The sequence below is a fragment of the Fusarium sambucinum genome, chromosome II (genome assembly GCF_050947815.1).
Source record: "Fusarium sambucinum isolate potato_lamoka chromosome II, whole genome shotgun sequence".
In the NCBI taxonomy this organism is placed as follows: Eukaryota; Fungi; Ascomycota; class Sordariomycetes; order Hypocreales; family Nectriaceae; genus Fusarium; species Fusarium sambucinum.
Window position 1 is genome coordinate 5,468,181 of NC_139293.1, and position 23,235 is coordinate 5,491,415.

At 47.0% G+C, this 23,235-nt stretch overlaps 9 protein-coding genes across 9 annotated transcripts; 5 read left to right on the forward strand and 4 right to left on the reverse strand.

Annotated features, from left to right (window-relative positions):
• Positions 1-78: 78 nt before the first annotated feature.
• Positions 79-1,446, forward strand: FSST1_008790 (uncharacterized protein; the record flags this gene model as incomplete). Its single annotated transcript, XM_083225705.1, has 1 exon — positions 79-1,446. One exon carries the CDS (start codon positions 79-81, stop codon positions 1,444-1,446), a length of 1,368 nt encoding a protein of 455 aa, XP_083084751.1.
• Positions 1,447-2,186: 740 nt separating this feature from the next.
• On the forward strand, positions 2,187-4,052 carry FSST1_008791 (uncharacterized protein; the record flags this gene model as incomplete). The annotated part of the gene is made up of 1 exon (XM_083225706.1): positions 2,187-4,052. One exon carries the CDS (start codon positions 2,187-2,189, stop codon positions 4,050-4,052), a length of 1,866 nt encoding a protein of 621 aa, XP_083084752.1.
• A 498-nt stretch (positions 4,053-4,550) lies between these two features.
• On the forward strand, positions 4,551-6,936 carry FSST1_008792 (uncharacterized protein; the record flags this gene model as incomplete). The annotated part of the gene is made up of 2 exons (XM_083225707.1): positions 4,551-4,610; positions 4,663-6,936. 2 exons carry the CDS (start codon positions 4,551-4,553, stop codon positions 6,934-6,936), a joined length of 2,334 nt encoding a protein of 777 aa, XP_083084753.1.
• Positions 6,937-7,108: 172 nt separating this feature from the next.
• On the reverse strand, positions 7,109-8,389 carry FSST1_008793 (bZIP transcription factor; the record flags this gene model as incomplete). The annotated part of the gene is made up of 3 exons (XM_083225708.1): positions 7,109-7,180; positions 7,222-8,271; positions 8,333-8,389. 3 exons carry the CDS (start codon positions 8,387-8,389, stop codon positions 7,109-7,111), a joined length of 1,179 nt encoding a protein of 392 aa, XP_083084754.1.
• A 1,323-nt stretch (positions 8,390-9,712) lies between these two features.
• Positions 9,713-11,431, reverse strand: FSST1_008794 (uncharacterized protein; the record flags this gene model as incomplete). Its single annotated transcript, XM_083225709.1, has 3 exons — positions 9,713-10,682; positions 10,737-11,165; positions 11,214-11,431. 3 exons carry the CDS (start codon positions 11,429-11,431, stop codon positions 9,713-9,715), a joined length of 1,617 nt encoding a protein of 538 aa, XP_083084755.1.
• A 903-nt stretch (positions 11,432-12,334) lies between these two features.
• Positions 12,335-14,059, forward strand: FSST1_008795 (Alpha/Beta hydrolase protein; the record flags this gene model as incomplete). The annotated part of the gene is made up of 1 exon (XM_083225710.1): positions 12,335-14,059. One exon carries the CDS (start codon positions 12,335-12,337, stop codon positions 14,057-14,059), a length of 1,725 nt encoding a protein of 574 aa, XP_083084756.1.
• Positions 14,060-14,950: 891 nt separating this feature from the next.
• Positions 14,951-15,409, forward strand: FSST1_008796 (uncharacterized protein; the record flags this gene model as incomplete). The annotated part of the gene is made up of 1 exon (XM_083225712.1): positions 14,951-15,409. The coding sequence occupies one exon, from the start codon at positions 14,951-14,953 to the stop codon at positions 15,407-15,409; it is 459 nt and encodes a 152-aa protein (XP_083084757.1).
• A 1,377-nt stretch (positions 15,410-16,786) lies between these two features.
• Positions 16,787-17,600, reverse strand: FSST1_008797 (uncharacterized protein; the record flags this gene model as incomplete). Its single annotated transcript, XM_083225713.1, has 4 exons — positions 16,787-17,161; positions 17,223-17,312; positions 17,380-17,487; positions 17,544-17,600. The coding sequence occupies 4 exons, from the start codon at positions 17,598-17,600 to the stop codon at positions 16,787-16,789; spliced, it is 630 nt and encodes a 209-aa protein (XP_083084758.1).
• A 2,484-nt stretch (positions 17,601-20,084) lies between these two features.
• Positions 20,085-22,322, reverse strand: FSST1_008798 (M13 family metallopeptidase; the record flags this gene model as incomplete). Its single annotated transcript, XM_083225714.1, has 2 exons — positions 20,085-22,132; positions 22,196-22,322. The coding sequence occupies 2 exons, from the start codon at positions 22,320-22,322 to the stop codon at positions 20,085-20,087; spliced, it is 2,175 nt and encodes a 724-aa protein (XP_083084759.1).
• Positions 22,323-23,235: the final 913 nt, after the last annotated feature.

Genomic DNA, 23,235 nt, shown 5'->3' on the forward strand with positions numbered 1-23,235 from the left:
GACATTCTCGCCGAAGAAGCATTTTATTCCTTCGTCATCCTTCTTAATAAGTTCTCTTTCTTCTGATATCTTATCATCATGGCGTCGGTCTTGGTTCTCCGTGGCGCAGCCATCCATTCTCTTAATCACGAAACTTTAGAGTTCATCGACAACGCAACACTCGTCATTACCAACGGTCATATCACAGGCTTCTGGAAAACAGCTGAGGACGTCCCCGAGGATGCCTTCCCACCCAATGCCGAGATGTACAATCTCAGCTACGGAGAGTTTCTTATCCCTGGCTTTGTCGACACCCACAATCATGCCCCCCAATGGCCGATGCGGGGTCTTGGTCAAGGTCTTCACATTCTAGACTGGCTCAACCAAGTCACATTCCCTGTCGAAGCACGTTTCTCCGACCCCGAATATGCGAAACGAATGTACGAGGACACTGTTGAAGACTTTTTACGCCAGGGAATCACGACTGCTTCTTACTATGGCTCTCGACATGCTGAGGCGACACGTATTCTAGCCGACATATGCCATGCCAAAGGTCAGCGAGCTTTTGTTGGAAAATGCAACATGGATAGAAACGCACCAGACTACATTTGTGAGGAAAGTGCCGCTGTTTCTCTACAGGAGACGAAGGAGTGCATTGCCCATATCCGAAGCTTGAAGCCTGATCACGGTACTAATGAGGGGTTGGTGAAGCCTGTTGTTACACCAAGATTCGCTATATGTTGCACAGATGAGCTCCTCCGCGGTCTCGGGGATATGGTTCAGGCTGACGATACTTTAACTATGCAAACACATTTCAATGAAGCCCAACAAGAGATTGATGCTACTACCGAACTATTTCCTCAATTCAAAGGCAGCGAAGCGGATTTGTACCAGAGCTATGGTCTTCTCAACAAGCGGAGCATTCTAGCCCACTGCACTATCATGAGCGACTACGAAAAAGAGCGACTGGAGGCACTCAAATGCGGTATTGCACATTGTCCGATAGCCAATATGACTGTTGGCGGAGGCTTCATGGTTGCTCCAATTCGCGACTTTCTGCGTCGTGGCATAAAGGTAGGATTGGGTACAGACAGTGGTGGTGGCTGGGCATCCTCGATGTTGGCAGTCATTCGACAAGCCATGATAGCATCGAATGCGAGAGAAGTCTTATCAGAGGGCAATGAAAAGGCTCTTTCGCTCGAAGAGGTCTTTTATCTGTCAACTCTCGGCGGTGCAAAGGTTTTATGCCTGGAGAACCAAATTGGGAACTTCGAGGTTGGTAAAGAATTTGACGCGACATGGGTGACTACTACCAAGGGTCTACAGTCAGCCATGACGCCAAAGGAACCTGGAGATTCGCTGAGACACTTGTTTGAAAAGTATGTCATGACTGGAGATGACAGAAATGTCGCCCATGTTTTTGTGAGAGGTCGCCGAGTAGCAGGCAGTCGGGATGAACTATCCTAACTCAATTCTCCGGCCGATGAGCCTTGGCTTCGAAGCAAGGAACTTCTAGAACAATGCAGACCTATCACCTTTGGCACTTGAATCTCTTGTTTTTATCCTTGTCTGCACCATGATATAACAGCCGAAGCCCCCTACTGGGCATCAGAAAAATTGAAGAGACGAAATTAGTAGGTCACTTTATGCTCCTCAGACTATAGCTCTTTGACTACTTATTCTTATACCCCAAGACTTAGGAGGCTAACTTTTCTGCTACCCACTAGAGCCCCTCATTACGATGAAGATGCACTGTAACCTTGTATATAGACTAATTCCCCAATACCGTATATCTTGCGGAAAACCCCATCAACTCAAGCAAGTATTATTGGAGCGCGTATCAAATAGAGGGAACCACATCTTATGATTTGTGGAACTGTTCCAATATGGTTGATCGGCAGTCAAAGCTCCGGCTAAAAAGATACTCGATTGGGGTTCCCCGGATCTGCAAAATGCAACATCATCGTTACCGCCCCAATAACTTTTAATAATTTTCCATGACTCCGGTGGGCTGTGAGTCCGGTGGATAGAATCTCCGGTGGGATTGTGATGCAATGGTTGATAATCGTCAGTTTATACAAGTTTGAGATGCTAGTGCGTCGCGAATACGTGATACGTGAAAGGACTACTTAAAGGCTGACTTCTAACCATCCCCTCTGGTGTTCACTCGATGTCCTAGACACATTCGGGCAAAGAAACTTCTCATCATGATTCTACTCAAAGTTACTGCCCTTGTCACGGGCATTGTCTCCTTAGCTATCCCAGCATATGCACAGGTACCCAAGGTCGATGATTTGGCCAATGCATTTGAATTGTCCGAAGTGTCTCTGACAGACAGTCGATGGATGGACAACCAAGACAGAACAGTCAACTATCTCCTCTCCGTCGAGCCGGATAGACTCCTCTATGTGTTCCGAAAGACCCACGGCCTCGACACCAAAGGCGCCACAAAGAATGGCGGTTGGGATGCACCAGACTTCCCTTTCCGAAGCCACATCCAGGGTCATTTCCTCACAGCCTGGTCACATTGCTATGCGACACTTGGAAACAAAGAGTGTGGCTCTCGAGCTACCTATTTTGTCAAAGAGCTCGCAAAATGCCAGGCTAATAACGCAAAGGTTGACTTTACGAAGGGTTATCTCTCCGGTTTCCCCGAGTCAGAGATTGAGAAGGTCGAGAACAGGACTTTGAACAATGGCAACGTTCCTTACTATGCCATCCATAAGACACTTGCTGGTCTTCTCGACGTCTATCGCCGTGTCGGTGTCAATGAGGCTAAAGATGTTATGCTCTCACTCGCCAGCTGGGTCGATACTCGCACAGGAAAGCTGAGCTATGCCCAGATGCAGGAGATGATGCGGACCGAGTTTGGTGGCATGAACGAAGTTCTTGCTGACATTGCATACTACACTCAAGACAACAAATGGTTGAAGGTCGCTCAGCGCTTCGACCACGCCACCATCTTTGACCCTCTTCAGAACAACGTCGACAAACTATCCGGTCTTCATGCCAACACCCAGGTACCGAAGTGGATCGGAGCTCTTCGCGAGTACAAGGTCTCTGGAGACAAGAAGTACCTCGACATCGGTCGCAACGCCTGGGACTTGACCGTTCACAAGCATACCTACGCTATTGGTGGAAATAGTCAAGCTGAACACTTCCGCGAGCCAGATGCTATCGCTAAGCACTTGACCAATGATACCTGCGAGGCATGTAACACGTACAACATGCTCAAACTGACCCGAGAACTATGGTCTTTGGATCCAAGCGACGCATCGTACTTTGACTTTTACGAGAATGCCTTGATGAACCATCTTCTTGGTCAGCAGAACCCCAAGGACAACCATGGCCACGTTACCTACTTTACACCACTAAACCCTGGTGGTCGTCGCGGGATCGGTCCTGCTTGGGGCGGAGGTACATGGAGCACTGACTACGATTCTTTCTGGTGCTGTCAGGGATCTGGTATCGAGACGAACACTAAGCTCATGGACTCGATCTACTTTCACACCAAGGATACCCTCTACGTCAACTTGTTCACACCTTCAAAGCTGAACTGGTCGCAACGTCAAGTGTCTATTACTCAAACGACCGAGTATCCTCAGAAAGACTCTTCCACTCTTCAGATTGGTGGCAAGACTGGCACTTGGACTTTGGCGGTGAGAATTCCATCTTGGACTTCTAAAGCCTCGATCCAAGTCAACGGGCAAACCGTCGATGTTGATGTCAAGCCTGGAAAGTACGCCCTAGTGAAGCGAAATTGGAAGTCCGGTGACAAGGTGACTGTGAAGCTTCCCATGAGTTTACGTACAATCGCTGCAAACGACAATCCCAGCGTGGCAGCTGTTGCATTTGGTCCTGTTATTCTCGCTGCCAACTATGGCGACTCTTCTGTCAACGCTATGCCTACTATCGACCTCGCGAGTATTAAGAGACAAGGCAAAGATGGTCTGATGTTTGAAGCAAAGGCTGGTAGTGAGCAAGTCAAGCTGGGGCCATTTTACGATGCTCAAGGTTTTAACTACAACGTCTATTGGAAGACTGATGGGAAGCTTGGCACTGGTACTATGTAAGGTTGATCTATAGTTCGACTATAATGAGAGGTGACGGTATAGGAATTCTAAACTTGCTATCCCCTATAATTTTACTGTCAACTATTGGTCATGGGCCGGTAGAGTTCCTCAGGATATCAGAAAAAGTGACCGCTGGAAGCATAAGAGACAAAATTAGTAGGTCACTTTATGCTCTTTAGCCTATGGCTCTTAAACTACTTATTTCTATACCCTAAAGCTTAGGAGGCTAGTTTCTGCTACCCACTAGGAATTGTAGGCCGGTACATAGTAGCAATAGGATTTGGAAACCCACATCATTTGCCTTTTGGCTTGCCTATTATTGATAGTGAATGTAACTAGAACAAAAGTGCCTAACCAATTGAACCTGATATACCCCTGCAGGATTCGTCGATCCATGCAATCTTGCCATGAAGCCCTATCCACGTATTTAACGAAGACGGCCTGCTCCGTGCCGCGTGTCTTATTTCTGCTTACTGTACATTCTTTTGTCGCAGGAAAATGCCACGCGACTTTGGACTGGGCTTGACTGAGGTAGAACTTGACGATTTGAAGCAAAATGTAAGTCCTCGCAATTTTAATACCATTTTCTATTCCTAATCTGATTCCTTAGGTGAGCCAGAAGTCCTGGCACAGCTTAAAACACGACGGGAAATATTCTCCGATTGGCGATGACTACAGCATTGCCACGCCCTCATTACCAAATCACCCGGCGAGAGGCCTAAACCAAAGCACAGAGTCTCTCATAAAGGATTCATCAAGTATCAATAAGCAGTCTTACTGGAAAAGCTTCAAGGGTCCAGAGGCCCCCAAAAGGGTTTGCGAAAATGGCATTTGGGCCGTCGTTCGTCATCTGGCATTATTCCATATTCTGCCCACAGGCATCACCTTGGCTCTTCTTGGACTATACGTCCACAAAATACGGTGGGGCGTTTTGACAGAAGAGCAATTGAACTTCTTGCAGTTTGCAGCCAAGGCTCATGAGATATTGATCTTGGTGTCGTTGACAGATATCTTGTTGCAACGAATATGCTACAGTCTCCTTTGCGAAGATGAAGGGGTTCCACTCGGTCTTCTAGCGTCACCATTTCAACTCGGGTCACCACTTCAGTATTTCTTTAGCTGGGAGTTATGGGCTGGCCTTGTACAACCAGGCGTCAAGCCTAAGAAGGCGCGATCTTGGATCACTGGCATGGTGATAATCGTCACGGTTTTGCTTTCCGTTGCGGCTGCTCCACTGTCAGCTATTGTCATGATTCCCCGTGAAGGGTGGTGGCAAGTCTTTTATACACCCGACGATGACCTTAAACACGTTACCTATTTCAAGTCCGAAATCTACCCGACTGACCTAGGCAAGAAACAAGCCGGTTCGTATGTCATACAACCGGAACCTAACTCCGTTGTTTACCGCCCTGAGTCAGCTCTTGCACCTATACTCTGGGACATACCTGCAGCCAACGAAGAGACTAACCTTCAACAATTATCAAACGTTACATATACAAACTATGAAAAGGATTCTGCCTCGAATCGAGTCATCTCATTGACTCAAGCCATACCTGATGTCGTGCTCGGCCTTGCGATTGCCACAACGCCAATGAACACTCTGTCTGCAAACGTTGTAAGCGTCTGGAACACTCGTGATGAGGAGCCAAAAGATCTTCTCGTCAAGTCTTACTGGAGAACTCTCGAAACGCCTACTCTTGAAAAGTGGAAGCAACCTCTCGTGGCCGTGGAATGCGCATGGAGCCGAACAAGTGGTTCCGAGTCATATTTCAGCTTTCCGTCGGCCATGTCCACCGGCGAGGTCACCATGACTTTTGAGGATGATCCTGAATTCAAGGATTTGGTCACCAAGGCTCGTAACATGCCCAAGAATAAGTTCCCTGATATCAGACATCGAGCGTGGGCGCCATCGACCAAAGCCGATACATTGGTCAGCGCCAATTTCCTATTCTTGGCAGAAATACCAGAATATTTCGACAACGGCACTCTCAAAACCGATGAGTATTCGCCACGTACTGATACTAGCGTGGGACTTCATTTGTGTCGTGTGTATGCTCGTTGGGCAGAAGCTGATCTCTGGGTTGAACGCGGGAAATCTCACCTGGTACAAAGTCAGTTCGACCACTCCCTGTTTGATATTTACAACCTACTCGGCGATTCTGCAGCCAAATACGAGCCTATCAAGATACACAAAGAGTGGCTGGAAGCAGTTGGTCATCGAAGGAACGAGACTGGTCAAGTCATAGCCAAACAGGATTCAATTTGGGATAATAGTATGGATATCGCCAACGAAATTCGGGCCCGCACGCCCTTCGCCCCAACTCAAGAGGGCGGGAGGTATCTTCAATTGGCACTGGGAGTGCACCTAACTGATATTCTCTCACGGATGGGTCCAGATTTCTATGATCGCAAGGGAATGCGTCCTGGCGATACAATTGATGGAAAACCCCCTGAACCGGGTGATTACGTTCTTCAACAAAACCTTTACCTAGGTGGTTTCGGCTACAGCATCGAAAGTAGCAGCACTATCCCTTTGGCACTTGGAATCCTTCTCTTGCATGTGGCTATTGTTTTTATTCACGCTTTCATTATTATCTTCTTTCGACACCGATGGCTAAGTTCTTGCTGGGCCAGTTTTGGTCAGGTTCTTGTGCTAGCACTACGCTCTGATAAGCATGATCTGGGAAACGTTGGTGGTGGAGTGGATAGCTCACAGACATGGAGCACTTCGGCTGCAGTAAGAGTAGTTGGGGAAGGTGGAAGATTGGAGATGGTGCTCAACAATGCAGGGAAGAATGACGGGTTAATACAGGGGGGGGGACATAGAGAAGAGGGTGGCAGCACTGGGTACACTCGAGTTGAACCAGGCGTTAGATATCGCTAGTTATCAAGGAACATCATGTTACTGTAGAGCAGTTAAGCCTGAGCATGCATCTCATCAATGAAACGTTGTTCAATAGGCCACAGCTATACTCAAACAATTACATAAATAAACACAAAGCCTGTAGATTATATTAGGTCAAACACAAATTATCCCCGGAAGAGCTCCAAACTCCTTAACCCTTGAGTCCATGATAGCCCTTTTGAACTCTCTCCTGGGAAACCCAGGCCCCATCGCTAAACACACACTAATGTTGCATAGGTTTTCTAGTAGAGCATTCAGGCTTACCCGTATCTTAGTATACTTTCCTTTTTGTGCGAGGATATCTGGTGGGAAGAAGTTGACAAAACTCCAGCTGTCTGGTTGCAAGGGCCTCGGTTCGTCATCCCCCATTGCTCCGCTAAGATCCAACTCAAGGGTATCTTGAGCTACGACTCTGGCGTCCAATCTCCCCAGCTGTTGCTGGATACCAGCAGCACTAAGAAACCTTAGTGCCGTTCTATCTGTAGTTTTGCAAGTGCTCGTGAGGTCATCGCCTATAAAGTCTTGCCCGCGGTATTGTCCTCCCCACGGCAACAATGCAGCGAGCTTGATGTCTTGCGATCCGATACCGGTAATCCACCTTAATTTTCTCTTCATCGCTTCTCGCTCGTCCTGTCGTAGTGTTGCGCCGAATACTCGGGTCTCGTCTGAGAGAGGAAACGGTGAGTCTTGTGACTTTTTAAGAAGGAGGAGACCCACGTTAAAACACGAGTGAGTAAGTCTATATGTAAACGACGTTGGCGAGAGAGGCTTGGAAGTGTTCCATGGGACTGGACCGAGTGATGGTAGGAGCGTCGATGGTGGTAGGTACGGAAGTTCCGAGAGTGTAGGATCTTGGAAATTCGTGTATGCTATTGTTGAATCACCCATGGCGTGGGAATATTGTGACGGAGGGTTTTTTATCAACATGGTGTCCTGTTGATCCATGTTCATCATGCTGGTCTGCATAGGACTCGAATGAAAGGAAAGTTCTGGGAATTCCGTGTCTTGTGTCGCAGAGATACCGTCTCTGTTATTGGGTGAAGCTGCTTCCGCCATGTTACCCTCTTCGGGATCTCCAGCTTCTTGAGCCAGTTCAAGTACATGCGTGATGACCTCTTGAGCATTGGCTGCCAGTAACGGGTACTGCTTCAAGACATCCTCGCACAACATCTTGTCGGTGAAGGATACTATCACAGTGCTCATTCTCTCTATTATACCTTCTAGGTGCTTCAACCGCTGCATCCGAGCCGCTTCGGCAGCTTGTCTTCGCTTTCGGAACTGCTGTTGCGCTTCTCTGTTTCGCTCGCGCCGACTCTGTGTCACTCATTAGCTCAAGTGGCTTTCCCTTTGACGTAAGATGTCCGGTCACACTCACTTTACTGGCTTCGGAGCTCATTACTCCTAGGAAGTTTGGGCTTTTACCCTGAGGCATAGTGGAAGCTATCGTACTACTGGCGACGAGTTTACGTAAAACGAAGCGGTTGAACAAAGGATTGGTGAACGTCTCCGAGAGTTTGATCAAAACAATTGAATGAAGGCCAGGATTTGACTGAACATGGGCCATAAGAATGTTTCCACGGAGCAAAACAGCGGAGAAGAAATCCGACACTGGGTGGCGGAGTAAGCACACACACTGTATCAGCCGTCATCATCAAAATGAGTGAGATCCTTGTTAGTTTAGTCGAGCTAATACACTTGGTCTGACAGGCCGACGCATCAGTAGAGACAACAGCGTTTGTTTGGCTGACACCTATCGTAAATCACAATCTTTTGTTCAGCGCTCCCAAACTAGTAGAAATTTATGCAATAAATTGAATCCCTTTAAAATAATAATTTACAAACTACAATCATTTCGCGAGTAAACTTGCTGTCGGCGTTTGTATCCCAAACGAGTATGTCATAATCGGAAAGCCCCACGATCTGCCTAAGACCTCGGCTGTTACTCGTTCGGGAGAAATTGGAATTTGCCAAGGATTTATGAGTGCAATTGTTGTCAAGGCTGCTTATTTGCATTGAGGTTCCCTGGCTAAACCCAGGTGGACGGGTCAGCCGTGGTAGGCGAAAGGCGAGGCACGAATCGCGAGACATGCGAAAATTCATTTATTCTGGTGTCTCAACCTTGATACTAATAATCTCATTTATGTCTTGGTGCATATTTGACTTCCAACTGTCATCTTACGGCCAGGGTGCCAATGAATATCCGTCACTGTATTTATCTTCAATCTTGAAAGCATGATATCTTGGTGAAGACATACATAATTCATTACGACGTTCTTCATTGTAAAGTGTGTCACTCATCGTAACATCCGAAGTTCGTCGGACCCAATACATGAGCAGGGTACAGTACCATACCATCTGCACGGTACTCACTCCCGAGCCTCCAATCCTGTTTCCCATGCATGCTTGGCTTGGCATGCCATCGCTTGCTTACCGCGTGCCGCGTCTAGAACGTAGAACGGATGCACGGATTTACTACTCGATCCGGCGGCTGTCGATTCCTCAATGATCAGCCTTAATATCAGACATACTCAGCCGCTACCATATATAGGATATTTTCGAACGTGTTTCTTTCTGAAGAACATAAGCTTTGTGGAGGAAATAAGCACTACCTTTGCCCATCTCCCGCATTTACCGTTACCTTTCGCTTGGCTGTGGCCATTACTATTTCTGATACAAGCCCTCAGTCATACGCATTTATCTGACAGCTCTTTTAAGCCAAGTAAAATTGATGCTATATATATTCATCTTACACGGCTTATATCGCGTACAAGGTATCCAACAATGCCTCATACATTTTCTCAACCTCCTTTCGACGTACGTTTCCCTTGTTAATAGTTCGAGGCATAGATCCTTGGGGAACAACGACGATGTACCTCGTGTGATTAACCCTTTCATGCTCATATCGCCTCTTGTGAAATGGCTCAATCCTCTTCAATATTTCCCCCTTCAGCTTCTCCACTGATTGAGAGTCATCAACTCCCTCAGAGTTCCTGATTGAATTGCCCTTCGGCTCAACCATGATCGTCGGGCAGGGTCGTCCCATTCCTACCACGACAACAGTATTGACCAAATCATCGCCACAAGTTTCCATAACATTGAACTCGATGGAGGCGGTGTCACATCGGAGGGCCGACTGCATTTTGATCCAGTTGTCGTTCCGGCCCTTACATAAGTACTTACCAGGTGAAGGCTCGATAAACAAATCTCCCGAGTAGAATTTTCCATCGGCGGCGCACAGACTAGGAACAGGACAATCTGGTGACTCTGGGAGACATACTAGCTCCAGTAGTGGCTCACCCGACTCCAGGCTATCCCCTATGGGAATAAACTCATACTTACTACCAGACAATGGCAGTAGGTAGTCAGTATTCTCCCGAGCGTCGGATTGCATAGGCATGCCAAGCTCCGTAGATCCAAGAACGTTAGGCATGTGAAGGCCCTGGCTTCGTCCCCACGCTATGTCTGCAGGATCTGGATCCAACCCTCCAGACCCCACGCAATCTGCCTTCTTGAGTGATGCAAGAAGGGATGGGTCGTTACGAGCTTGCCGGATGATGGCAGACATAAAGGGTGGGAAAAGACAAACGTTGGATAAGCCATGTTCATCGAGGAGATACTTGATCTCAGAGATAGGCTGGGGCATTGCACTTGGCAAGATGACACAAGACCCTTCTCTTATAGCGAACCATAAGATGAAGGATGCAGCCAAATGGCAGAAGCTCCCACTAGTGAAATATTAGCCGTGATCATATATAGAGGTATCTAGTGCCAAAACTTACATGTGCAAGCTAGTCATACGTTCTCTAGACATGTTGCACCTGGCTTCCCAAGTTCCAGACTTTCGAATGATGTGGTCTACCCATTTTGCCGTGTCAGGGACAAGTTTTGGAATACCCGAGGTTGATCCAGAAGTATGATAGATGAACAATACTTCGTCAGGCTTGGTAGGTAACCAAGGAGCTCCAGGGGGCAATTCTTGTAGACTCGCTTTGAAACAATCATCGCCACCCCGAAAGATGGGCAAGGGTGCATTCTGGAGCATCGATTCGAACTGAGGTTCATACACCAAAGCCGCAGCCTGGCCATTTTCGAGAAGCTCATAGACAACAGTTGGGTCAGTCATCCGAAGGGAAATCAGCTGAGGGATGTATCCTGCCCAGCTGAGGCCCCAGATATGTACTGCATCTGAGTAAGAGTAGCCTCTGAACCTCAAGGTTGTTAGTCGAAGGAAGAATTCATTAATGTGACAGACTTACCAGACACCAACAACTGCCCTGTCCTTGGCTCCGACTTGGGAAATCTGATTCTTCCAATATCTTGCAGACAACTCAACGTCCTTTCGAAACTGAGTGAAAGTGACATCCTTGAAAACTAATCCCTCTGGTGATTGGTTTGGAATCTTCAGCACAGCACGATTGGGGTACTTCTCTGCGCTTGCCTGGAGGGCTGATGATGGAGTTTCGAAGTTGCTCATTGTGATTGATTGACAATTTGAAACAATCCAATAACTCGTGTCAGATAGACTGGGAGAAGCGGTCTTTAAAGGTATTTGGTCACTTTTGTAAGGTAAGCGCCAATGATCCTTTCGGATATTCGGCATTTTGTAGTCTAGATAATTTCGCCCTTGTTCGAGTGGCAACCTATTAGGTACTGAGATGCACTATGATATAACTCGAAAACTGGGTACTTGAGTAATGATCAACGGTATACATGAAATACTACATTTCGGTTCTATAATTCAACGTTCTACCAACTTTATTACTTATTAACAAATTTGAGAGGATGAGTAGGATATGAAGCGTATTGATATCTCTCCCATGATGATATCTTCTCGTTACGTTTTGCCTCTTCATTGAGATTGAGATTGAGCTTCTGAATTCTATGACGTGCTGAGTCAGAAACTAATCTATAGCATTGACTAGGTGTTCCAGATGGCTGGATGTTCTAAGCGCTTAACCGAACTTATTCGATTGTCGTTTAATCGAGCAGATATGGTTTAGCCTGTTCTGAACTGTTTACGTATGGAACACGTAACGTATCAGTCGACGCGACAGAACCGGTTACGCTAACTTTGATCCTTCCTCTTCAGGCTTGTAATTAATTGATAGATTGGACCTTTTGGATTTGTTAATGTACGTTGCATGATCCTTCTATCGTCAACAACCAATTGCAAACCTGCCGTTGGGCCCCCAGCGCTGTAACCAACACAAAAGTTACCTAGCCGACTGAACCTCGTCGTCGCTAGACGCGTTTGATGACGAATGGCAGGGATGCTCACGTGGCGTCTGTTTTGCCATAACTTACCCTTCCTAAATTAAGCCACCCCGTCTCATCTCATCTCATCTTGTTCCCAACCATCATCAACAAACCTATCAAAATGAGCGAAAAGAACCCTCTCGCGAACAATTGGGCCCAGCCCCGACCTAAATCACGCATTAACAAGTGGAAGGTGTTTGGCGCAGGCGCGCTCACTGTAGCTGCTTTGCATTGGCTCACCCCTCGCATGCCAGTGCACTGCCCACATAGTCACCATCCCCACAGTCAGCATACGACGTATGTGGGTGAGAACATCGAATGGAAGCCGTGTGGGGAAATTAGCAACCGTCCCCTCGAGTGCAGCAGCATTGACGTGCCGATTGATCAGTTTAATCCCGATGCTAGCAACAAGACCTTCAACGTAGCAATTGCACGATTGCGCGGAAAGGACGGAAGCCCTAATCTGCTGCTGAACCCTGGTGGACCTGGTGGCAGTGGTCTCGAGTTTCTTCATAGGAGGGGAGAGCTGCTCACCACTATTGTCGGCGACGGACTTCATCTCCTCACCTTTGATCCCCGTGGTATCAACTCGTCAACTCCGCTCGCGTCATGCTATCCCACCAAAGAGGCGCGTCAACAACTCGGGTCTGTCCATGATTTGGACATGTCAAAGGATGGCCCCGAAGTATTCGCTTGGACACATAACTATGTCAGGGCTTGTGAAGACACCATGGGCGAACATGGAAAATACATCAACACTCCTCAAACCGCTGCCGACATGAACAGCATTCTCGACGCTGTTGGACAAAAGGATATGTACTACTGGGGCTTTAGTTACGGAACTCTCCTGGGCCAAACTTATGCCACTTTGTTCCCCGAGCGATCTCACAGGGTCATCATTGATGGAGTCGTCAACCAATTTCTCTGGTATCAAGCGCGTCTTGATGAAGAGGACCTTGTTGATACTGAGAATGTTTTTGACGGGCTACTCAAAGAGTGCTTCAAGTCTGGAGATGATTGTCCATTGTTTTCGATGGCAGACTCTTGGCAAGGTCTCAAGAAGAAGTTCGTCTCTTTCGTCGGCGATCTCAAGGAGCAGCCAATGAACGTCTATGTCAACAACAGCGTGTACGGCCTGCTGGACTACCAAAAGATCTGGTACGGAGCGCTATTCCCAGTGTTGTACAAGCCTGAGAGATGGTATATGTTTGCCGAGAAGATGGAACAGCTCCTCCGTGGTAACGCGACGCCAGCTCTGATGGAATATGGACTTGACGATGAAGGCAATAGTGACGCGCTCTACACTGTTTCGCTCAATGATGGACTAGCGGGCCCTAAGCACTGGCCGCAGGATCTCGACTCTCTTCTGGAGATTGTCACGCCTACCTTTAACCGCAGCGTTTTTGCCCCAGACGATCTCGTTTATCTCTTTGCCAAACAGCAGTGGCGTATTCCCAAGACGCACAACTACGTCCCACGTAACGGTGTAGAGACTGCCCATCCTCTCCTCATCTTGACAACATCTTACGACCCTGTCTGTCCCCTCGTCTCAGCTCGAAGCGCCCTTGCCGCGTTCGAGGATTCGCGCCTTGTCGAGGTCAAGGGCTACGGACACTGCTCTGTTGCAGCTCCATCTCTTTGCCTCGCCAAGCACGTTAGAGGATTCCTCTACAATGGAACTCTGCCTGCTGCGAATGAGACGCAGTGTGAGGTTGATGGACCGTACTTTAAGCCAAATGGGTCAGCTACTGTACAGACTTTTGAGGATGCTGAAGATCAGGCGATTCATCTTGCGCAGGTTGAGTTGGCTCGAGACGGCGATTGGCCTCGACCTGCACGATTGTAATTGACTGTGTTGGCCATATAGTTCTGTCTGTTGCTTAGATTCAATGACGTAGGTACTGTCTTTGCTCTGTGCGTCCTCAGCGCTTTAGGGTAGATTGATTAAATTCTCAACTATCGTGTTTTTTATATACGCAAGACGCTTGAATCAATATTAAATGAATTAATAACTGATACTGAACAAAACTACAGATTGCTCGTTTCTTTCGTTGTGATGCATGAATCCTTTATCTGTGTAGAAAACAGTGATGATGGCGTAGGTACACTGCTGATCTTGCATTCTGACCATGGGCTTGTTCCAATACGCCAAACAGCTCCATTTCCATGAGACACGCGAAACAATAGGTGCGAGACACCATGATAGAGCAAATCATAGTTTTGTACTCTACAACATAGATGGGAAGGTCACCAGGCATCAGATTGCAACTCTTTGCCAACGATCAGCGAAACGAGCTATCTGTAGCTTTGTTTTTCTAACCTTTCCATAAAACAGCACCGGTCGCGTGGCCCAATGGCAAGGCGTCTGACTACGAATCAGAAGATTCTGGGTTCGATCCCCAGCGTGATCATTTTTTTTTGCTCTTTTTATAGTTGTTCCCTTGATAGATCTATTGGCCATTGCTGTACTTTCTCACCGAAAAGGCCAACGCCGATCGATATCCAGTATGGGAGCCTTGGATAAATTAGGCCAAGTTGCGATGGAACGTGATAGCACCATCTTTCAACTGCCGTCATCCGTTAGATCCGGAAAAAGGCTTTCGGCTAGACGTTGAGGTGGGATATTTAAGTTTCGCCCTTCCCTTCCAATTGCGCGCCGTTATCTATAGCCGTACTCTGTAGTCAGGTTCTATTTACTTTTTGGCCCCCAAGCACGAAACCACATCACAATCTAATCATGGCACAACAAACACTCACGCATGTTCCATTCATCTATCGCTTCGTATTCCTCTGGTTCGAACCAGCAGCTGCGTTCTTGGGTTCCATACTTTTATGGACAGACCCTGCCCTAATTCTCAACACCATGAGCCCCGGAAGCAAGTACGCGCCCGACAACCAAGTCATGTATGACCAAGTTGCGGCAACATACACGCTTTTTGCATTTAATGAGGCTGTTTTACTGAGAAACACGAACGATCTACGCGTGTGGCGCACTGTTATTACTGGAATTTTAATATGTGACGCGCTGCACATGTACGCCAGCTGGGCCGCGTTAGGGAGCGTCTTCTGGAGTCCTGGAGCGTGGAGATGGGAGGATTGGGTCAATTTGGGTAGTTTGTGGGGTCAGGCTGCTGTTCGTGTCGCTTTCATGGCAGGCGTTGGGTTGAAGGGAGACGTTGGTACCAAGAAGGATTAATACGACATGATATGGTTCGACTTGGCTGATATGATTGAGGCCCTGAAATGGCCGCTGTAAGCTAGTGGCGTAGTGCACTGATGCCAGTCTTGGCGTCTACGCGTGTTGAGACGCAGCCATCATCATCACCACAATAAAGACACGACCAGTGAACATCAGAGCAAGAGTGTTCATTATCCCCAGCAAATATCACTGATAATATTACTATTTCAGCATTATTTTCGGAGTAGAAGGACGTGAGCGCTTAGAATTCACAAGGGCAAAAACTTTGAACAGCGAGGTTTCCCAAGATGCGATCCCTGTATCTACGTATTTAGAGCATTACTTACCAGTGGTCCCTGACTGACTGACATTTCTTTAGGGCAAGGCCACAGTTACCAGGATTTCAAGAGCCCATTGCCTTTTGTCGTTCAGGTGGCTCCTGGTAATACCTGCGAAACTAGACTTCCTGAGGCCTGGTGGGATGATCTGCATATCAAGTATGCCAGCACTTTCCTAAATGCACCTACAGACCCCCGTTGCGGACCGGTTGAGAACGGTTGGGGCCGCCGTTGTATCATTGCTCAACGCCCCCAAGTACGAGTGAAACACTGGGACGTCGGTAACAGCCACTTCAACTCTTTTGACTGAATGTGAGGCCCAGCGTTTGCCTTTAAAGCATAATTTTAGCCTCAAGCAATACGTGAGCTGTATGAGTCTAATACATCTGGCCAAATTAGCAATACTTAATATAATTCGTAACTTCTCTTGCCTTGTATACCTTGAAGTACTATATATAATAGCCGTGCATATGTGTCTGTATTGTTATCGAACAACTCAACGGGGAACTATTCCACGGTGATGGTCTTTGTTCAATTCAAGTTAGTATATTAAACGAATATTTTCATGCGTTCATTAGTTCTTTATTTCTGTTGTCTTTATGGTAAGAAATAAATTATATAATAGGCCATACACATCGTCACAGTTCCCTTACAGCTACCCATAAGCAACTACTGTCCACTCGGTTCCCTGAAATTCCTAGATTAAACTATGCAACCCCATTCTTCTCGTCATACTTAACACTCGTCTCGACTTCTAATATCATAGCAGTATAAAGAATAGGTCAGCTAGGATTTACATAGTAAAAACTCTAAAGATATCGACATTTATATGATCTAGACGAAAGAATGATGCTTTCGCATAGCATAAGTACATATTCATTGGAAGAAATATAAAAGTACCTCGAGTCTCCCTCAGAAACTCCCCAACTCGACCACCTACATTAAAGGACCAGGAACCACAATCAAGACCCCTTATCCACGCCACTGGTCCATTATATATATGCCATCGCCAAACGGGTCAAAGAGACAGGTGGCAATGTTCATGTGAAAGAATGGACTAGCAAGAAACCTTGGCTACAATGACGTTGTAGTTATCGGAATCAAACTGCTGGCCCCGGACCAGGTACTGTGTCCATTTAGGACCGCAAGGCTTGACCCAGCAAGGAGGGCTGTTGACTTCCCATGCGCACGCTCTGGTGATATGATCAACGTAGTCGCCCAGATAACCGCAACTAGGCGAAATGGCGTGGTTATTGTCGTTGCAAAGCATAATTGCGTCTGCAGTTTGACAGTTGCCGGAGACGCGAGTACATGTGCGAGGCCCTGGACCTACATGGCACTGGCCCCCAACGCTGCGGAGCCAGTCCTTGTCCCGCTGTGCAGCTCGTGTGTCCACAGCGCCCCATCCGCCGACGTTGCAAATGATATGGCCCTAGTTTGTATGTTAGCAAGTTCCCAAACAAAAGAGCTTAGTTGTTTGTAGTCTTTCTTACTTGGCTGCGCTTTTCAATATCAGCAGCAGTACTGTTGGATTCCGGGGCCATGTAATCCGGGTTTAGCTTGTGGATCTGGGCAGAGATCTCCTAAGGCTTGGCGTCAGTGTCTGGGTGGAAGTGTTTCTCACGAGGGAGTGCTAGCGTCCTGACTCACTTCGATGCTGCCCGTCAAAGTAACAGGCCCGGCTCCTTCTTCAATAACACCCGTCCATTTCAGCGGAACAATCTTATAACCCTTAAGAGGGTCATCTTCAGGAAGAGCCTATGAAGGAGTTAGTATTATGTATGCAGCCTTTTCTGTCAGTGGATGAGCTATACTGAGGCGGAGACAGTCACGATGGCACCACAGAGAAGAAACAATAGAGAAGTCTTCATCTTGAGTATTGTCGTTTGTCTTGATATGGACTTTGTTGTAGAAGGTTGGGAGCTGAAGACTGTATTAAGGAAGTAGAGGTTTGGGCTTCTTTTATAGTTTTTGGACGTTGTTTTCTTTAAGATATTCATATGTATACCTTCCCTTTTAGTATTAGATGACCAATATTCAAGCTGCGCTGATTAGCTCTTGCAAAGGGTGTCTTGATCTCGTATACGCTGTATAATGTGAGGTTTCTCCAACAGGTACCTCAAGTACGAATTTAACATTGTTGGCACCTGAAGGATGACAAGAACATCCCGCGAGTTTCTTTTGTGAATACCCATGGATCAAGGATCAGCTATAAGGCTCAATTCCTTCGCTGCTGCGGCGCAGCGTGCTAATCCAAAAGAAAAGCGATGAGTTGTCTTACACTTCTCGGTTGAAAGAGGTCAATATCTATGCGTATCCATTACCCATGCCGTCAGGGTTTAGTGCCGCCATGTAGGTATCGAAGACAAAAGTCCAACTCTGACCGCAACGTCCATCATTGGTGCGCCTCGTAGGTCAAGTTCAGTACGGGAAGGAGTATAAGCTATATGAATCCAGCCCCATCGCATACGGTGCGGCCAGTATAGAAAGACATGGACGCGATGAATTAGTACTAGCCGATCTTGACTCTTGGCATAGTCAGCCGTGCCACATACAGTGTCTTGGCTAGCTGTTATAGTTACCCCAGCTTCCAGATGTAACAGTAGATTGACCATCTCGGAAATTAGAAAAGTTAGTTCTTAAAGCCTGCTAGGAACAATGGTTCTCTCTTGCTGGTTTAAGCATCTTACTAAATTCCCCGTGAGCGTAAAAGCGCTAGTAGAATGGCGTATTCTACATTCTGGGATCTCATATGTTAGAGCTCACTTGACTCAGGTGTCTTCCCACAGTGGTGGTGACAGGACGTTTTTGCTTCAAGATGAAGACCCCTCCCAAGTGTCACAGGGTACCCCGCGCGGTTAGGTCGGCGTAGCAATGAATTGGCAGCAAAAGGACTTGCACCACAAGGTCGAAAGTGATTTACTCACCGGTTCCCAACGAGTAGGGGTCCGGCGTAGCCTGGGCCAGGGTCAAGATTGGGGTCTGCCTTATCTAGTCGCTTATCTAAACACTGGGTAATAATCGCCGTAGCTATCCAGCACGATTAACCTTATACGTAAGGTTGTTACAGTTCATTATGCGGATCCACGACTCCATCAACACCCATTCCACTGATGATACGTTGCAGATTTATTTATTTCTTCTCGGTATCCTTCTTAGCTTGCCTTCTATCCTTGACACGCTTACTTAGCCTTGACCGCTTTGCCAGCAGTTCTTGTGATTGCGTTCCTTAATGTTATAATTTCGCTTTCCATGAGTCGACTAATAATGTTTTGACGGCATTAATATGGACATCTACCATGGCCGCCCAGCACTCAGAAGCGCTAAAACCTTCCAATGGATCTCTTGGTTCAGAAGTTCCTTATTCTAGCGGTCTATCGCAAGCCACATTTGCTCTTGACCTACGCCCACGATCCGGATGTACCATACAGAAACACACTCTTAGTAATATGCTTAAATTCGCTCCGGCCATTCTGAAATTCAACAAGTTCATCTACGAGACTTCACTCGCGGACTTAGCTATCTTTGTGAGATGGGCTATTGAAAAACGTAAAACATTTATCTAGATAAGATAAACACTATTGTTGACGGCCTTAATGATGTGAGTTGTCTTGTGCCAACATGTCTACTGGACATGCCGGGAGATACTATCATTCGGACATCCTGGTAAGAGTTTCCCTTTCATGATCTTGAGTAGGGTAATCCTTTGGAGATAACATAAAAGCTCAAGGCCACCGTCTGTGGGATGATGAAAAGCGCGCAGGTTGTGCTTCCCAATCCTAAGCGAGGAGGGCCTGAGGTATGAGTTGGAGTCGAGGACTCATCGATGGAAAGGTTAATGACAGATCCACTGTGGAGGGTTTATGTGGGAAATTGTCTTGCGGTTTAGAATATTATAAGCATAATAGTAATGTTAGGTCAATGATCTGGGGTTGAGGCTTCGGTTTGTAACAAGCTTCTGCTGGTCCCCAACTCTGTGTTGAGATGCGACTATAATGAATGATGCTAACACCAGAATGTAGCTCAATGTATTTTATAAGGCGAAAAATAATTCAGGCAGGTCGATATTCTAAAAGATAGGAGTTTCACAAATCTATATGACTCTTTAATGTCATGGCAACCGTTCTTAACTAAGAAACATGTTTATACCCAGTCAGTGATATGGGATGCTGCCGCCAGAACTGGCTGGGCACCTTCTAGCAAAGCGGGATAAGCTGTTATTTGTATACATATATTTAATAGCTTATCGACTGTTCCCATGTTCATAAAGTAGATCCAAAAGAATTAACAAAGGTCTCATATAGGCATCATCACAAGCTCATGTACACGCCCCGCAAGCTAGTGTATGCTCATCGCTACCAGAGCTCACAGATAGGCTCCTTCTTCGGGCAGTTGAATACTTTGTTGAATCCAGCCGCATTCTTGAGAGGCAGCAAAGCTCGTGCAGGTGCAGGGCTGTGCACGTCTTCCTCGAGTAGCGTCAAAGCCAACTTGGGCGCAATATTGGAGCACCAGGTCTGGCCCCATTTGATGAAGAAGAGCTGGTCGTGGGTAAAGCTTTGTAAGCCAGGAAGATTTTTGGCCTTGCCCTTCTCGCGTTCCCACTTCTTCCAGGCCTCATAGCTGGAAGACACGCCGCCTGCATCGGCGATATTCTCGTCAAGCGTGAGGGTTCCGTTGATATAAACCTCTGTTCCATTAGGTGCGAGGATAGTGAAGTTGCTATACTGTTCGATAAAACACTTAGTCTTTTCTTCGAAGGCCTCAATCGACTTCTTATCCCACCACTCTGTCGCATTGCCAGTCTTGTCAAAGTTGCGGCCAGTGTTATCGAAGCCATGTGTAATCTCGTGTCCAATGACACTGCCCATTCCACCATAAAGGAGATAGGATGGGAATTCCACATCATAGATAGGGAATTGTTGGAAACCTGCGAAAAGAACGATCTGGTTTAAAGTACGGGCATGGTAAGCGTTGGCGGTTAGAGTACTTAAAACAAATTGGCCCCTGTTATATGACTTTCCTAGAGTCATCCAGTTATTATTAACCTTAGACTTGGCAAATGACAATGCATTAACGACCAAAGAAGGCTGAATGACGACATCTAAGTAGTATTCTCTGAGTGCAATAGGGTCTATGGCATCAGGAAATGTAGGAAGAGCGATGACCTTTTGCATAGCCTCTACCTTTTCGATAGACGTCTTCTTGACCTTGTCAGTTGCCCAGTCGCGTGATTTAATACGCTCCGAAAAGGAGTCCTTGATGTATTGTACAAGATCAGATGTAAGTTTAGTGGCTTCAGGAGTAAAGTGCTTGTCCACGAAAAATCGCGATAGAATCCATGTCAAGCCCGTCGGGCCGATAAACTGTGATGTGTATTCAGAGCCTTGGGTCCAGGCAACTCCGTAGTGCATCATGTTGATACAGCGCTTCCATCGGGGTGCAAGAGTCTCGGGATCTCGGTCTCTGATCTTAGTCACCAAGTTGTTATAAGCATTTGTCAAATCTGTCTCGATGTAGACTGAAAGGGTAGTGATAGCTTTCAATATGAAATATGCATGGAGAATCGGAGTCGGAGTCTCAGAGATTATTTGCGATGCATTGTTGAAATAGGCGGGTGCGATGAGATTAACGTCGCCTGTCCAATTCTTTGGAGCAAGATGCTCAATCACATACTCGTAATTTAAATCAGGAAATTGGCTCTGGATCCCTGCAATCGTACTAATGGCAGATGCCCGCCCGTTCTGTGTGGCCCAGACAGAAGCAGCCACTAGTTTGCCTTCTAACTCGATGACTGACGTGACGAGTTCGGCAGCAGCCGCTATGCTGATATTGGAGGGGTCAACAGCGGCGAAAAGCTGAGAGGCGGTTTTGATGTACTCTTCGAGATGCTCCTCTGAGGCAGGGAGGACCAATTCTTCGGGCTGCAGAGCAAAAAGGTGTAGTTGGACTTCGTCGGGGTCAGTGTCTTTCTGCTTGACCAGCAATCTCTGGAATGTCTGAATGCCAAAGCTCTCAAAAAGGGTCAAAGTCTTGCCTAAGGCAACAGAATGCTGAGTTGTGTTTGCGGCTGTCTTGTTGCCTGATGCTGGAGTGATAGGGTACAACTCGACGATTGTCTTGACAACTTCCTGCAGAGTTTGAAGACCTTCTTCTTCGAGGGCTGTGTAATTAGTGCAGACTTGATACGCGTCCTGGATCTTGGAAAAGATCTCTTTGTCTGCCTTGGTCTGCTCCTTTGTCAGGTTGACGGTGATCCATCCAGCATCTTCGCCGGAAGGATGTGGACTTTCAAGTATTTGCCTCAAGGCGCTGACGACGTTTTCCTGTGCGAGAGTGAGTCCATCTGTGGATATGTCGCCTGCAGGGATCTCATGGCGAGCAGCCCAGTTTCCGCAAACGTCTGTTTTGGTAGTTAGACATAACTAATGTTCAATTGAAGAGGTACGTGTATGGTAGGTCTCACATTGTTCGAAGTCGTCGCATGGGTCAATCTCGGTATAGTTCAAGGCCATACTTCCCAGCACCTCTGAAGCGATGTTTATGCAAGATGCTGATGTGCACAGATCGGATGCGGCAGCGCTGGGGGCCATGGTGATGATGTACAGCTACGCAACAGGGTAGTCTGAGATAACGGGGAATTGTTGGAAAGCGAGAAGGTCGACTATTATTTCGGAATGGGAAGACTATGAACAGACTGGTCGATGATAGCACAACTGTGTAATTTTGTTTATACTTATATACGTTCAGGCCAGGGGAAGAACAGCATAGCCATTACCACGCTCTGGTAAGGAGTAGAACGTCACACACGATGGGGCAGAGCTGTGCAGATGAGGCGGAGCTGAGCGGCCGATATTTCCCTAAGGGGATTAACTATGCTTACTAGATTATTATTGGCGTCTGACTCGCTCCATATTGTCACTATCAGACGCCACAAGATCAACCGATGATCATTACCAAGATGATCCATCGGAAAGTCTGCATAGTGTCAAACGAGCCAAGCCGTAAAAGGCATTACACTCCGCTCTTACGGATCCTCGCCTGTGCATAATGAACAACACCACTAATCGTACGTCACTTGCTTACGGAAAAGCCAGGGCGCCATATCTCGGCGATGCAAAAGACCAAAAGTGGAAAGGCTGGACGGCTTCTTGGTAATGGCGAAGTGCATGTATAAAACAGGTAGCTCTCCCGTAGCATAAATCAGTTCATTCATTGGCTATAGCACCTGGTACCTTGTTCCTTTCTGATCCGCCATGGGCCAACACTACCTTTCAACCTTGACAAGGCACCAAGTTTCAAGTCATTGGCGCTGGCCTTCCTCGCACCGGAGTCGCATCAGTCAGCCGAACTCTGGAGATTCTGCCTGGCGGTTCCGTATATCACGGTGCGACACAGGCTTTTCTTAGCCCTGAGATGGAGATTTAGCTTAGGTCAGGGTTATGTTAGGGTTAGTATTTACTACTTGAGCTCTAATTGCTTAGCTCCTTTTCTTTTACAGTATAG